This window comes from Acanthochromis polyacanthus, chromosome 17, assembly GCF_021347895.1.
Source record: "Acanthochromis polyacanthus isolate Apoly-LR-REF ecotype Palm Island chromosome 17, KAUST_Apoly_ChrSc, whole genome shotgun sequence".
NCBI classification, from domain to species: Eukaryota; Metazoa; Chordata; class Actinopteri; family Pomacentridae; genus Acanthochromis; species Acanthochromis polyacanthus.
This window is the reverse complement of record NC_067129.1, coordinates 12,952,720-12,966,677: the sequence shown is the minus strand read 5'-3', so window position 1 is coordinate 12,966,677 and position 13,958 is coordinate 12,952,720. Positions and strand designations below refer to the sequence as shown.

The window sequence follows — 13,958 nt, the reverse complement described above, 5'->3', positions numbered from 1 at the left end:
ATATCCTGTATTGTATTCAGTAGAATTTCATCACTTCAAAGGGACATACCTTATGGATATAACAGTGAATTTTATGAGAAAGGTTGCCACAGCAACTGCCTTAGTGTAGTTTAAGATCTAAGCATCCATTAGGGCCAATATGCACTGTACAGTAAAAAATTCATGTTTTCATAATATTAATTTACATTATATATTATTAATTTAACTAATGACAAGCAAAGTCTGCTGCGTTTTAAATTTTTGTTTTCACATTTTAACATAACAGATAGTGGGCAAAAGACTCACCTGGAGCTTACCTTCCATACAGAAAGTTAAATCTAAAGCATGAAACAAAGAATATGAGCTGTGCAATTCTTTTGGGTCCGTGTATTTTTCTGTTACTTGGATTTTCCATTCTGAAACGGGTATTAAAAAAAAAGGAGTGGTTATTTGATTTTCAGCTGAGATTTAACTGTCTGCAGTTCCGTTTTGATGGATGTTAAATTTTCACTCAAAGGCGCCAGGAGCTGGGTCTTTAAAATAACCGCCGTCTGACTGAAAGTAGCAGTTCCTCCTTACGGTCAGAGATTGCAGCATCAGAGGGCCTCTTCAAAAGAAGACGTAGTTGATGAAGGCGTTCTGGAGCAGGAAGACCACGACCAAGCAGCCTTGAGATTTTAGGCAGCGTCTCCCTGAGGTGGGTGTCAACGGTGTTCACGGTCAGGTCTGTGGTAATCCTGTGAAACAACAAAATAGAAAAAAATCTAGATTATAAATCAACATGTAGCCAAAGCACTGTGTATATCGCCAAATGTCAAAGTATAGCATACTTTTCAAGAATAACATAGTATGGCCTGTAGTTCATAGTATAGCATGTCGGCAAAAACACCCCATAAATTATTATGTGGTTCAAAAAGCGCAAAAAGATAGGATGTTGTTTAAAATTGTCACGTATGATATGTGGTTCAAAAAATGTCAAAGTGCAGTTTATTGTCAAAATAGTATGTTATTCAAGAAAACGGAGTATAATATGTCGTCTAAAAAATGTCATAGATTAATATTTCATTGCACAATTAAAAGAATAGTAATTTTTAAAACTGTTCAAATTCTTATGTTTCTAAAAAACAACAAAAAAACAAACAAAAAATGTAATAGTAACGTCAATTAAAACAACCTATAGTATAGCGTGTCGGCCAACAAACGTCATAGTATAGCGTGTCTCTCTAAAAACATCATATTGTAGCATGTTGTCTAAAAAATGTCATAGTATAGCATGTCACTCTAGAAATGTCATAGTATTGTGTATTGCTCTAAAAACATCATAGCATAGCATGTGGCTCTAAAACCGTCATAGTATAGCATGTCGCTCGAAAAACGTAATAGTATAGCATGTCACTGTAAAAACGTTATAGTATAGCATGTCATCCAAAAATATCTTATTATAGCATGTCGCTTTAAAAAACGTCATAGTATAGCATGCTGTTCTCAAAAAGTCATAGTATAGCATGTCGCTCTAAAAACGTCACAGTATAGCAGGTCGCTCTAAAAACTTCATAGCATAGCATGCCGCTCTAAAAAACGTCATAGTATAGCATGTCGCTCTAAAAACGTCACAGTATACCATGTCACTCAACAAATGTCATAATATAGCATGTCACTCTAGAAACGTCATAGTTTAGCAGGTTGTTCTGAAAACGTCATATATAGCATGTTGCTCTAAAAACGTCGTAGTATAGCACGTCACTCTACAAAACGTCATAGTATAGCATGTTGCTCTATAAAACATCATTTTTAAGCTTGTCGTCCAAAAAATGTCATAGTATAGCATGTCGCTCTAAAAACGTCATAGTATAGCATGCCACCCTAGAAATCGCCATAGTATAGCATGTTGCTATAAAAATGTCACAGTATACCATGTCGCTCAACAAATGTCATAGTACAGCATGTCGCTCAAACAACGTCATAGTATAGCATGTCGTTCAATAAACGTCATTGTACAGCATGTCACTCTCAAAAACATCATAGTATAGCATGTTGCCAAAAAATGTCATAGTTTAGCAGGTCATTCTCAAAACGTCATAGTATAGCCTTTGGTCCACAAAACGTTGTTCTGTCTCGGCTGTCTGAAGTAGGTGAGGAGCAACACAAAAACAGTCCAAACGCTGGTTTCCAGAGGGTTAGACAAGTTTTTTTGAAAGAGTAAGTTTACAACAACACAACAAGTGAGGGGGTTAAAAGCCAATGGGTGTTACTAAAATAAAAATAAATAAACAGAACTAAAAGTGAACTTCACATTGACATTGATGGACATTCCAAACAGGAACAAAGTAAAAGATAATACCAAAAAAAACACTCTTTCTGTTCACCTCTTAAAACCCAAAAACACATCGCAGTAGCACCCTAAACTAAAACTACCAATGGGTTCCCTGTTTTCCTTTCTGAACAATTTCAAAGGTCCCTCTTTATCTAGACCACCCAGAAAAACACAGGCTAAAATCCTTGATTATGCGAATAAATATGCAGGGTTTTTATGCAATTTTATGCGTAATAGCGTAAAGTTGCAAAGTATGCGAATAGTTGTGAAATATGCAAAAAGATGTGAAATATGTAAGAACTGGGGAAAAAAAGGTGATTCTTCTCCTACATCCTGTTACTAGGCTACCACTAAGTTGTTGTTTGAGTCCTTTGTGTTCAGCAAACCTTTTGCTGTGCTTTGTCATGGAGAAGTGCTGCAACACGGTTGATTTTCTTCCGTGCTCCAGAACAATGTTGCACGGGGTGCAAAAAAGTTTCCCCCCACTTTCGTGCAGTAAATCTGGGTACTGTTTTGCCCGGTCTCTGGCTGAAATATTCGTAGGTAAATGTGATCTTTGAGCATTTGCCATTCTTGTTTTTCGTCTCTGAGCAGTGTTGCCAACTCCTCAGTAAGGAAAGTAGCTGTTGGCTTTCCTAAAAGTCGCTAGAAGTCGCTAAATGACGTCACAAAACACCCCTCTATACTGGACCACACTTAGTACAGTCCGGTCCCCTTTCTATAAATCTGCTTGGAATCTTCCACTTCCTGTTTGTCCAAGTGGCCTTCTACTGGTGATGGGGAAATCGAAGCTTCATAAAGCAATGAACCACTTTGACACGTCTGCTTCAAGAATGACACATTGCTTCGAAGCATTTGACACAATCAGAAGAGTGACATCTGCTGGTCCTGTGTCAGAACTGCACCTAAGTGGAAAAAAATGAAAAAGCCTCAGGACTGCTTGTCTCACACTGCTTTGTACTTGCAATAAATGTTTTAAAACGTTATATATGTATGTTTGTGTGCATATATGTGTAGTGTGTTTCTATGAATGAATGTGTGTTGTGTATGAGTGAATCTATGTGTATGTATCTCTGTGTTATTTAATGTATGAAATGCAACTAGATATATCTAAACTAAATTCTAACTAAATGTATACTCTCCCTAACTTCTCTCAAAATGACAAATGGCAAATGCACTAGCGTGATCTCCTCCTCTCAAAAACCCACAATTTGAGGAGTGAATCAAACCGCTATGCCTTTTAAGACCTGGACAGATTGAAATGTCCAACCCCTTCAAAGTTCGCTCGAAGCACCGCGACACGCGATGTGACGTAACGAGGCCTCGTTCTCGATAGTCACGTGATTGTGGGCGTGCTGAAGCAGGGATCGAAACACCGTCTCAGAACACTTTGGCTTCAAAAGCTCGGCACTGTGTCGAGCAAACTGGCTCGAGCGTAACATCACTACCTTCTACCTGGACAGGTTTTGTTGGAGCTCATTCAACAAACATTTTGGGTAACTGCACATTAATATGGATGGATGGCACTGAATTAGAGTCTGTTTTAATAAGACTGAGTTCAGATGTGTAGGTCTGTCATTAAATAGGAAATTATTTCTCAGAATTCACAGAGAAAAGTCTGAAATGTTTGCTAGGTTAGCGTCCCACATGTTCTTTGGCTCAGCTAAAGCTAACTCTCTCCAACTTCCAGATCTCTTGTGTTGCTTGTTGTTAAAATATCTTGCTAGAGGTGCTGAAGCTCAGAAAGTCTGAGATGTTTGTTCAAAATGAGCTCATTCTCAAGTCTTGTCGGAACTGTCTTCTTTTGTTTGAGCTTTCCCTAAACTTAGGAGTTAATGACAGAGCAGCACATTCAGACTCAGTCTCATTTATGTAGAGATTAAACTTCAGTGTCATCCCTTGATGTTAAAGTGCAGTTTTTCAAATGTTTGTTGCACATGCTCCCGACCAAACCAATCCAGGTAGAAGACGATGTGAAGAAAAGCTCCAGAGGATAGAAGAATAGAAGGCTGTCCAATCAGATTCGAGGTCTTCGCTCTGTAGGTAGGTTGTTTGGTGAGACTCTTGGACCTCCATCAGCTGACGTGGATGTTTGATGGTCTTCCTCTCTAGTGTCAGATGATTCATCCATGAATTCAGCAGCTACAGACTGAAATGAAGCTCATACTGCCGTTTTTGAATTCCTGTTCCAGATCAAACGGTCAGAGCTCACCTTGAATGCTGCCGTCTGCTGTCTGATAGTTTTTCTCATTGTAGTCTTCAATAAAGTCTTTTCCTCATGTCAGGATGTGGTGAGACTCTTTCTCAGTGGCTGCAGACGTCCCTCATTGTGCATCTCCAGAGAAGAAACAGAAAAACTGGTCACTGCTTCAGCATCACAAACGCTCTCCAACATTGAGAGTGTTTCAGGAATTTATTCATTGTGTTGTGAACTTTGAAGGAGCAGAAACTTTACAGCTGCCAAATATATGAGCTCCAATTCTGGATGTTTGAGGAAATGAAGTTAATCAAATGAACACTTGATTTTTGCTGTTAACTCATTAAATTACTGAAGAAATTAACGTAAAAACCTGTAAACTCTGACAGCTTTTGTTAAAGTTTGTCTATAATTCTATCATCATGATCTGGAACCAGGACTCTGCAGAAGTTCCTTCAAACAGATACTTCTGTGTTTCTATTTCAGGCCTCAGGTTTGAACATGCAGCAGATAATTAGAAAGGAGTGATTTTAATATTTAAATCAGTCCAGTCAATTTTTGGAGTAAAAGTGATTAAAATTTTGATTTAGATAGATTAGTGTCAAATAATATTGTACAGTCACACTTAAATATATCCTAATTAGTTCAGTGCATTTACATTTTCTTAATCTCAATACTGTATAGTCTTACCGAGACTGTATAGTCTCGGTAAGCCTCGAGGTTGGATGCTCCTAAAACTGGCCAACAAATCACCATGAAGTGTAGAGTCAGAAGGCGGGCGTAACTAAGTGACGACAGAGGCGCGACGATTCTGACAGAAACAACCGGAAACAACCATAGAAACAAGGATAGACAAGAAGATGGCTGCGCACAATAAACAGTTATCTTTCGACTAATAATCTTTCTGAATAATCTTTCTGTTAACATGTCTGTAATATACTTGAGCTTCACCCATTGACTGTATAAATAAGGCTTCACCGAACTCCTGCATCCTCTGATTTCCAGCGCTCTAGGAACTCCGTCAGCCTATTCGTTGCACTGATTGGTTGTATACCTACCCAATTGCTGCAGAGTGATTTGAAAGACAACCTTTGAGCCCGCCTCCCTCCCTGTCGAGAGTTCCTAGACCCTTGCTTCTTCAGACCTGGGTCTAGCGCGGCTAGGCTACAAAATTCCAACTGCGACAAAGAATTATCTGACTTTGTGGACTGGTGCCTGCTGAACTGCCTCCAGATAAATGCGGTGAAAACCAAGGAACTGGTGGTGGACTTTAGCAGGAACAGACACACTTCTCCTACACCAGTGAACATCCAGGGAACGGACATTGGGATTGTGGACTCTTACAGGTACCTGGATGTTCACTTAAACAAGAAACTGGACTACACCAATGCACTTTAAAGAAAGGTCAGAGCAGACTCAACCTGCTCAGAAAACTTAGGTCATTTGGGGTCCAGGGAGCACTTCTGAGGACTTTCTATGATTCTGTGGTGGCATCAGTCATCATGTATGGAGTGGTCTGCAGTTGTGAGGCTGGTTGGATGTAATGCCAAATTCTCTGAAATGCCTTTGGAGACTGCTTATGGTAGAGAAATGAACATTCAATACACGAGCAACAGCTCTGGTTGACATTCCTGCTGTCAGCATGCCAATTGCACGCTCCCTCAAATCTTGCCAGATCTGTGGGATTATGCTGTGTGATAAAACTGCACATTTCAGAATGGCCTTTTATTGTGGGCAGTCTCAGGCACACCTGTGCACTAATCATGGTGTCTAATCAGCTTCTTGATATGGCACACCTGTGAGGTGGGATGGATTATCTCAGCAAAGGAGAAGTGCTCACTATCACAGATTTAGACACATTTGTGAACCATATTTGAGAGAAATTGTGATATTGTGTATGTGGAAAAAGTTTTAGATCTTTGAGTTCATCTCATAAAAAATGGGGAAAAAACGAAAGTGTTGCGTTTATATTTTAGTTGATTGTAATAAAGTAATTCTCTTCTGCACTGCACACATACTGCACTTTTGAATAACTCTGGATGTCAAAGTAAAGACAGACAGATCCACCAATCAGCCAAAACTTTTATAAATATTTCATTTGTTTAAGTACTTCTATACATATAGATACCTTTTTCAAAGTTTTATCAGATCACGATAACTCTGTGTCCTGTTGTACGATGTTTTCCCAACAAATGGCATTACCCTCATGAATGGAGCATCGACAGGTGACGTCCACAACAGAACAGAAATGTCTTGAAGCCAGTGGCCACCACTTTGAGCATGTCTTGTAATTGTGGAGGCCAAAGATAACTTATTAATCTGGTGAGGTCTGAATACATTTGGTATTGAAATATTTATGCAAGTTTTTCTTTCCCTGATATGCGGAAACATTATTTTGGCTGACTCTGTATGATGGCTTTCTGACAGGTCTCCAGGCAACATCTTTTTATAATAATGACATACCTGTGTCCTAAAGGAGTGATTTTCCTGATGTGCAGGTAAAGATGTGTGAGGAGCTTAGAGATGACAGGAACAGGAGTCATTCTCACTAATTCAGCTTCCACCTAGAAACACAAAGACCACAGGCAAACACACTGATATACTCAAACATTAAACCTCACAGCCTCAAAATATCTGTTTAGGAAGTGGTGTGTCTAAATTCTGCTGAAAGCATTGACAGACATTCTCTTACAAGGTTGTGTAAAAAGTAGCCTGTCCTCTGAGCTACTGACAAATCTTCCCGTACAAAGTTTTTACGTGTAAATCGGTTAAACAAAAACTTTTGCCTCAGTCAGAGATAACAGGTATCGCAAACTATAAACAACTTTTTGTTAACTCAGACTTTCTGCTTCAACCTCATAAAATATGGAGTTTAACTCGTCAGGTGACTGAAAATGAAGCCGGACTGGTGTGCTACCTGTATTCTGAAGTCATGCCTTTTCCACATGACAGTTTTCATACATCAGATAGATTTACTTGCATGTATGATCAGTCAGTAGTGGCAGACCAATCCCCTACTCTTTATGCTGCCTATTGTTGCATTTTTGTTTCTGTATTTAACTTAAGTTGTTGATAGCAGGTTATGACTTGTCTCAGTTAATGTAGCTGAATATGACTCAGCCCACTTCAATGAGTCTTAAAGAGATCTTGCTATGTTAGCATTTGACTTCAAAAAAGAGAAAAGAACAACTCACAAGGCATAAATAGGAATAGAAATAGGTAGTGATTTTATTGACAGTACATCTTTTGTTTACAAATAAAGGAATACAAAGATATAAAAAGCTAGTGAAAGCATTTTCGTCAACCTGTCAAAGGCTTAAATATAGAAATTATCCTACACAGATATTTAAAATATGAAACATCATTGGTACAAAGTGAGACTTTATGCTATGCTCAAATAAACTTACATCTGATTGTCTGCAGCATTCACTACATTGTATTGACCTGTGCAAAAATAATATTGCAACACCATTTGTCCAGCAGTCATAAAATAAACTATAGAAATCAAAATAAACAGGCCACAGGGGAAAAAACAGCAGTACCCATTCTACTTTCATCAACATGTCAGAGAAAACATCAGGTGCATAATACAAATGCCCTCAGGCAGCCTGCTTTAGGAGATTTGCCTGGGTGTCTTGCAAGATTATCACTTCCTTTGGTGACATTTGGAGTTTCTCCCAGATTCCCTGTATTGAAAATAGAAAATGCAAATATGGATAAATCGTTCTTTCTCTCTCTCTCCTGAACTGTATATGCTCTTTCCTAGAGTGAATCATGATGGTGAACCTTTTTTTTGTTTTGTTTTATTGCTATGTATGTCACACCTATTAGTTCTACTGTGCAGTGTCACTAAAAATAATGGGTTGATTCTGGGTCATACAGAGATAAAGGAAAAGGAACACCTGTATGTGCTAGACGGCGTCTTACCTCTCCTCCACATCTTGTATTGTGTCAGGAAGGGGTGAGCCAAGTGTTTCTGGGAGAAATATTGCAGCCACCCCGGACAGGATTGGAGCTCCTCCATAGATTAAACCTGGAAGCCAAGTAATGGTGTCCCCCAGGAGGAGCACCATAGGGGCCACCATGGCTCCTGCACGGGCCATCATGGACACCCATCCATACCATTCTGACTGAGGGAGGAAAATGAAAATGTTGAATGTCATAAACAGCCTTAAGTACACATAAATTAAATCAGATATTGTGGTGTAGCTGATAAGGTGTCAACGCGGGAATGTGTGATCTGTTATTTTAAAGGGCGGTAGCAAAACACTGTCGAAATACACTGGAGATGCTATAAATGCATCATAAAAGGCAGAGGAAACACTTGCAGCTGCATTTTTATGTGCAGAATCAAGAACATAGATTGGTTTGGAAGGTCTCATGTTACTGTCTAACTGAATGCTGTGGTTTGTTACTTGTTCACGTCCCTACTCAGAAAAAGAGGAGTTTCCAGAGATTGGTATGACGAACAAAGTCAACATTAGTTCTACCAGAAACAGTAAGAGAAGACAGCAGATATGGGTAGGCTTAGTCATATATTAAACAGAGCAAACGGAGACTGCAGAACAGCCTGGTGTAAAACCGCTTTTGGACAGAGTGCATTTTCAGTGAAGGGGCCACAGATCTGGAACACCTTACCTGCTGAACTGAAACATCTGACAGATCTGAATGAGTTTAACTGTAAAATCAAACGATGGCTCAAATCAAATCAAACTGTAATCACTGATAGACATTTTATTATATGCAAATGTGTTTAATGTATATATTATGTAACACTGATTGTTGTATTTATTGTTTTTGTATGTGTTAGGGACCTGGTCTGCGAATTAGCTGTTAGCTATTGACCAATGAACATGGCATTGATTATCATAACAATGCTTCTTGTTCTGTCCCTATTGAATAAACTTTAAATAATAATAATAAATAAATACACTAAGAATTCAAATAACAACTACATAACAGAAATTTCAATAACAAAATACATATCCCAGAACAAAACAGGTCATCAGGCCAAGAAGAGTTAGCACAACTGAAGCTAGTGGCATCAACTGATAGTAGAGTAGAAATAAATCAGCACGAATTTGCCAGATGATTCCAATGTCTCACCGAATTAATGTTTTGAAAAATTTGAGATGTAATTGTACAACTGCATCTGATGTTATCAGACAAATGTAATGAACAAAGTTGACATGATCCTTCACTGTTCAGCCCTCAAGTACATTCTGGTCGAAGTTTAACTGTTCTGACACTGTTAATCTTTGTCTTTCCATCTGACCTCAGACCTCTATTTTTTTTTGTTGTTGTCAAAGAACATTCTGTACAGAATATTATTATGAGCACAGCCCTAAACCCATCGCCCAAGGGCACATATCAGGACTGGCCCTGCTTCTTTAACCCAGCTTTCCAAGAAGTTGGAATGTATTGAAAAAGAATTTCACATTTCACTGTGCTGTAATACATATGTGATCTACTCTGGTAGAGTTAACTATTTACATTTAAATAATCTGGTTCCAGACATCTGGAGGATTTCCCAGTTTTAACAGCAAAATTCAGTATGCATCAGGTTACTTAACGACCAGTGAGAATGTTTAATTTTCATCTTGTAGTAACCCTATATTCCAAAAATATGTACCTATGCAACTAAATTGCATTTTTATTTACATTTTGAAAGAATGTAAATTTGTTTTGAAAGAAACTTTTTGTGTCACATTGTAATAAGGCTTTCAATTTCAAAGTTCATTTAAAGGGGAAGTCAGCAACAGAACTTTTCCTTTGAACCAAAAGTGTGAGACTTTTGTCAGTCTACTCTTTCAAGGCTTAAGTTCTTTTTTAACTCACTGTTTGGTTAGGTTTAGGAAAACGTCAAGGTCTTGACTCCATAATCGTTTTTTTTACCCCTTGTTGTAAAACAACTCCTACAGCAAACTTTGCTAAGGACTGAGTGAATTTGTTCGACAGGTTGCAGATGGGAACCGACTGAATACCTTAGCTTTGCCTGCAACCATGTAGCAGATTGTAAGGTGGCTGCTAAAACAACGAAAACCCTTCTCTAGAGCAAGTTTGATCACTCTGGGATACTGCAGAAACATGGTATATCCAGTGCAAGTAGACCCACTACCTCTGCAGTTATGAAGACCATCAAAAACACAAATAATTTCTACTTTAGGTTAACATAGGTCCGAAATCCTACACACTGGACCTTTGAATCCAGTATAGAAACTCTAATCTGGTTGATATATAAATACAGCTGAGTCTTCTTTTTTCCTCTTTAAAAATTACATTGAATTCTTTATTAACTAAATTTCTTCGACAAACTAGCTACATGTCTGTTGCCAGAAAAGACTTACCGAATGATGGTTGGGTACAGTTCTCCAGAGTAAAGTAACAGCAGTTGAAGGACGCAGCGAGACAACCTTTACCCACTACAGCCAGACAGGTGCGTATGGTCTTTTTGTCTGCACAAAAAGTGGATCATGCATCAGATAACTTGCTTGTTTCTGAAGGATAATATCACAGCTGTGTTGTGATAATGCACACCGCATATGCCACACTTAGCCTTTACATGTGCCACATGTGCTCTTACATACATGAGGCACCAGGAGGTTGATCAAAACAGTGACTCCAGCGATGATGAGAGCACCAGATTGTGATGGCCGGCGTCCAATGAAGCTCATCGACATTGTTATGACCACTTTAGCAGGGATGTCAACTGCTTCCAAAGATGATTTGTATTAGGTAGATGTTCACCCCAAACTTTTGCAGATCCATAGCAAGGCCATAGTAGGCAAAAGCTGGTTGATAACCTAAGCATATATATATTAAAAAGCATGCATGCATGTTCATTTTGGTTTCATACAATAGAAAAAAAAATGTAAAATGGTTGTAACTGAGGTTTTCTACTACAAGAGCGGGATACACACCAGACAGCACTGAGGCAGATTGTCATGATCCTCATTTTGGGTGTTCGGAACAGATCAAGGACAGAGTAGGAGCCATGTGAAGAAGACATCTCTTTCTTCATGGACTCATTAAGCATCTAGAAAGAGAGGACATGATCAATTCACAATTTCTTTATTCCCAACACAGATGGTGCAGCAACACAAACACAATAATTTCTTACTTTAATGTCAATTTTTTTCTCCCTCTTCACGGCGTCCGTTAAATTTAGCCACACTTTGGAGTGTCTTGACGGCTTTGTCAGGCTGATTGCCTTATGGCTAACCATCTTGAGGATTCATGAAACCACCTATTAAAAAATATCCTTTTAGCTTGTTTAGTAATGGCGAAACAACTTTTTAATTGATTATGGGATCAAAACGGAACTCTTCAGTTCAATCTGTGAACTCTCACCATGAAATAGAGGAAGAAGACAAAGAAGGGCAAAGACACAGCCAGGGTTAACCACCTCCAGTCTCTGACAAAGTAGGCTATCAATGCCAGTATCAGCTGTCCCACAGTATAACAGTAGCCTGTTAATGTCCCACCATAGTTCGCACACGAGTGGGGATCCACTCCACAACTTGAAATTTGAAAAATCACAGAATGACATATTATTTTAGTAAAACTATTACCCCGTTTGTCATGATCATGCCTGGTTACTATTACAACTGGGTCTTTTTGCAAATGACAATCTTGGCTCTTTGTCCAGCTAAATATCTTACTGAGTGAGAAGGTGTTGAGTGCAAGGCCAGACAGAGCCATACCACAACCAAACCGGAACAACAGTAAAGGAGAAAGAGGTTGAGAAAGCAGCACATGTTCCTGACACTGCCATTAGCAGGTAAGAAATGAGCAGGAGGATGCGTCGACCATATCTAGGAGAGAAGACTGATGTCAGCGAACCCTTATACGAACAATTTTGAGCAGTGCTACATAAGAAGAGGCATGTTGTTTCTTTAAAAAATTTGAGCAGGACAGTTACATATCACCTGTCTGAAAGGCATCAAAGACTAAAAGCCCCCACAAGCACACCTCCCATGTAGACGGTTTGTCCCATTTGCTTCAAAGAGCGCAGGTCACAAACCAGTGCACTAACAAAAAAATGAAACACACAAACACAACAAGAGGCATAAATGTCTGCGCTGTGATGAAAAATCTCACTGCTAAACAGCATCTGAAAATTCAGTCCTACGTCAGATATAATGGTGGAGCTCATCTCAGTCATGTTATAGGGACCATCCCATCTGTGCATTCCTGAAGTCAACATCCCAACCATCCTCAGTGTCTCCCCCATTTCCCTGGATTGGAGGTCCCCGTTCTCAGCCAGGAGATGCCACTGTGGAGCAGCATATCGCTGGCACATGTGCGGTCTCCCCTTGTGGTCAAGCGGCACTGTGATCCGCAGCAATTTCTTCTGGGCTCAGCTGGCTCTGAGAGACATTCGAGTGAGCGCTGCAGTAGTGAGGAGGCACCAGCAGCCACAAAGTTCTGCAGCAGGTTGTGACTGGCCATCAGCATGACAGGTATGCACAGGAGCCGTCACATGCAGGATCTGGAAGCGTCCCTGTGTCTGCCCCACCTGTTCTAGGATATCACCAAAAGCCATACTTTTGTGCAACTAGAACACTGTTTAGATAACTTAATATTAAGAAACTTCGACTCTAGATTGTTGTCGTTTCCCAGGTTCTTCACAATACTTGAATATAGGGGAGAAAAGTGTGTTGTTCCAGCACCTGTGGCAATATTTAAAAAAAAAAAACATCAGTTGCAAAGCCACCAAGTGTTTAAAAGTGTAGAATAATAGAAGAATTGATGGACTTACCTGCTGAAAAAGTCTTCTGTCACTACATAAAATAGGTACAAATATAAAATCGATATAATGTTGGTCCTCAAAGTATAGCATCTTCATCAAAGCAAACTAACAGATCCTACCCTCACTTCCAATGAATTCCTGGCTCCAGAGAGAATCCTTAAGAAAAGCTAAAAAATCAAAAGGAAGTAAAAGTCGTCTTGTTGCTGCAGCGTGTTAAAATGAGTAATCGGCTCTCAAATTCCTACGGCTTTTCTGAACTCTGGATTATTTGAAGTGCAGTGTAACCTCTTGAGGTATTAGCAGCTCATTCTGTGAACACTGAGGTAGAATGCTGAGTCCTTGCTGTGCACGAACAATTTCTTGTGAAGTATTTCAGTGCAAAGGAGCTCCAGCATCAAGGAGGAGGCACAGCTATGCTCAGCTCTTTTCCCTCTTTGCACTGAGACCAACTCCCTGCCCTTTAGTGGTACTTAATATGAGGGACACTGTGTGTGTGTTGTGTGATTGTGTATCTGTGTGTACCACGTGCCAAACACACGTGAGGTCAACTTAAGAAATCTTTTCTTTTTCTCTTGTGGCTTTCTTTAACATTGTTTGCAATTGCTTTTCTTTCTAATATGTTTATTAATGATGGACTAGCTAGTGTGCGGGAATTCATATATTTAAAAAATAAATGTTCAACAGATTGCAAAAAGGATAAACAATATGTCGCTTGA

At 39.3% G+C, this 13,958-nt stretch overlaps 1 protein-coding gene and 1 pseudogene across 1 annotated transcript; both read right to left on the bottom strand.

The window, feature by feature from the left end:
- Positions 1–7,694: 7,694 nt before the first annotated feature.
- LOC127530642 (solute carrier family 22 member 6-like) lies at positions 7,695–11,728 on the bottom strand. The gene is given in 9 exon segments (XM_051937908.1): positions 7,695–8,151; positions 8,154–8,176; positions 8,418–8,610; positions 8,613–8,620; positions 10,838–10,874; positions 10,877–10,946; positions 11,078–11,203; positions 11,205–11,281; positions 11,713–11,728. Coding segments are annotated over 9 exon segments (612 nt in total). The 3' UTR covers positions 7,695–8,089.
- On the bottom strand, positions 11,077–13,690 carry LOC110948799 (solute carrier family 22 member 6-like; annotated as a pseudogene).
- Positions 13,691–13,958: the final 268 nt, after the last annotated feature.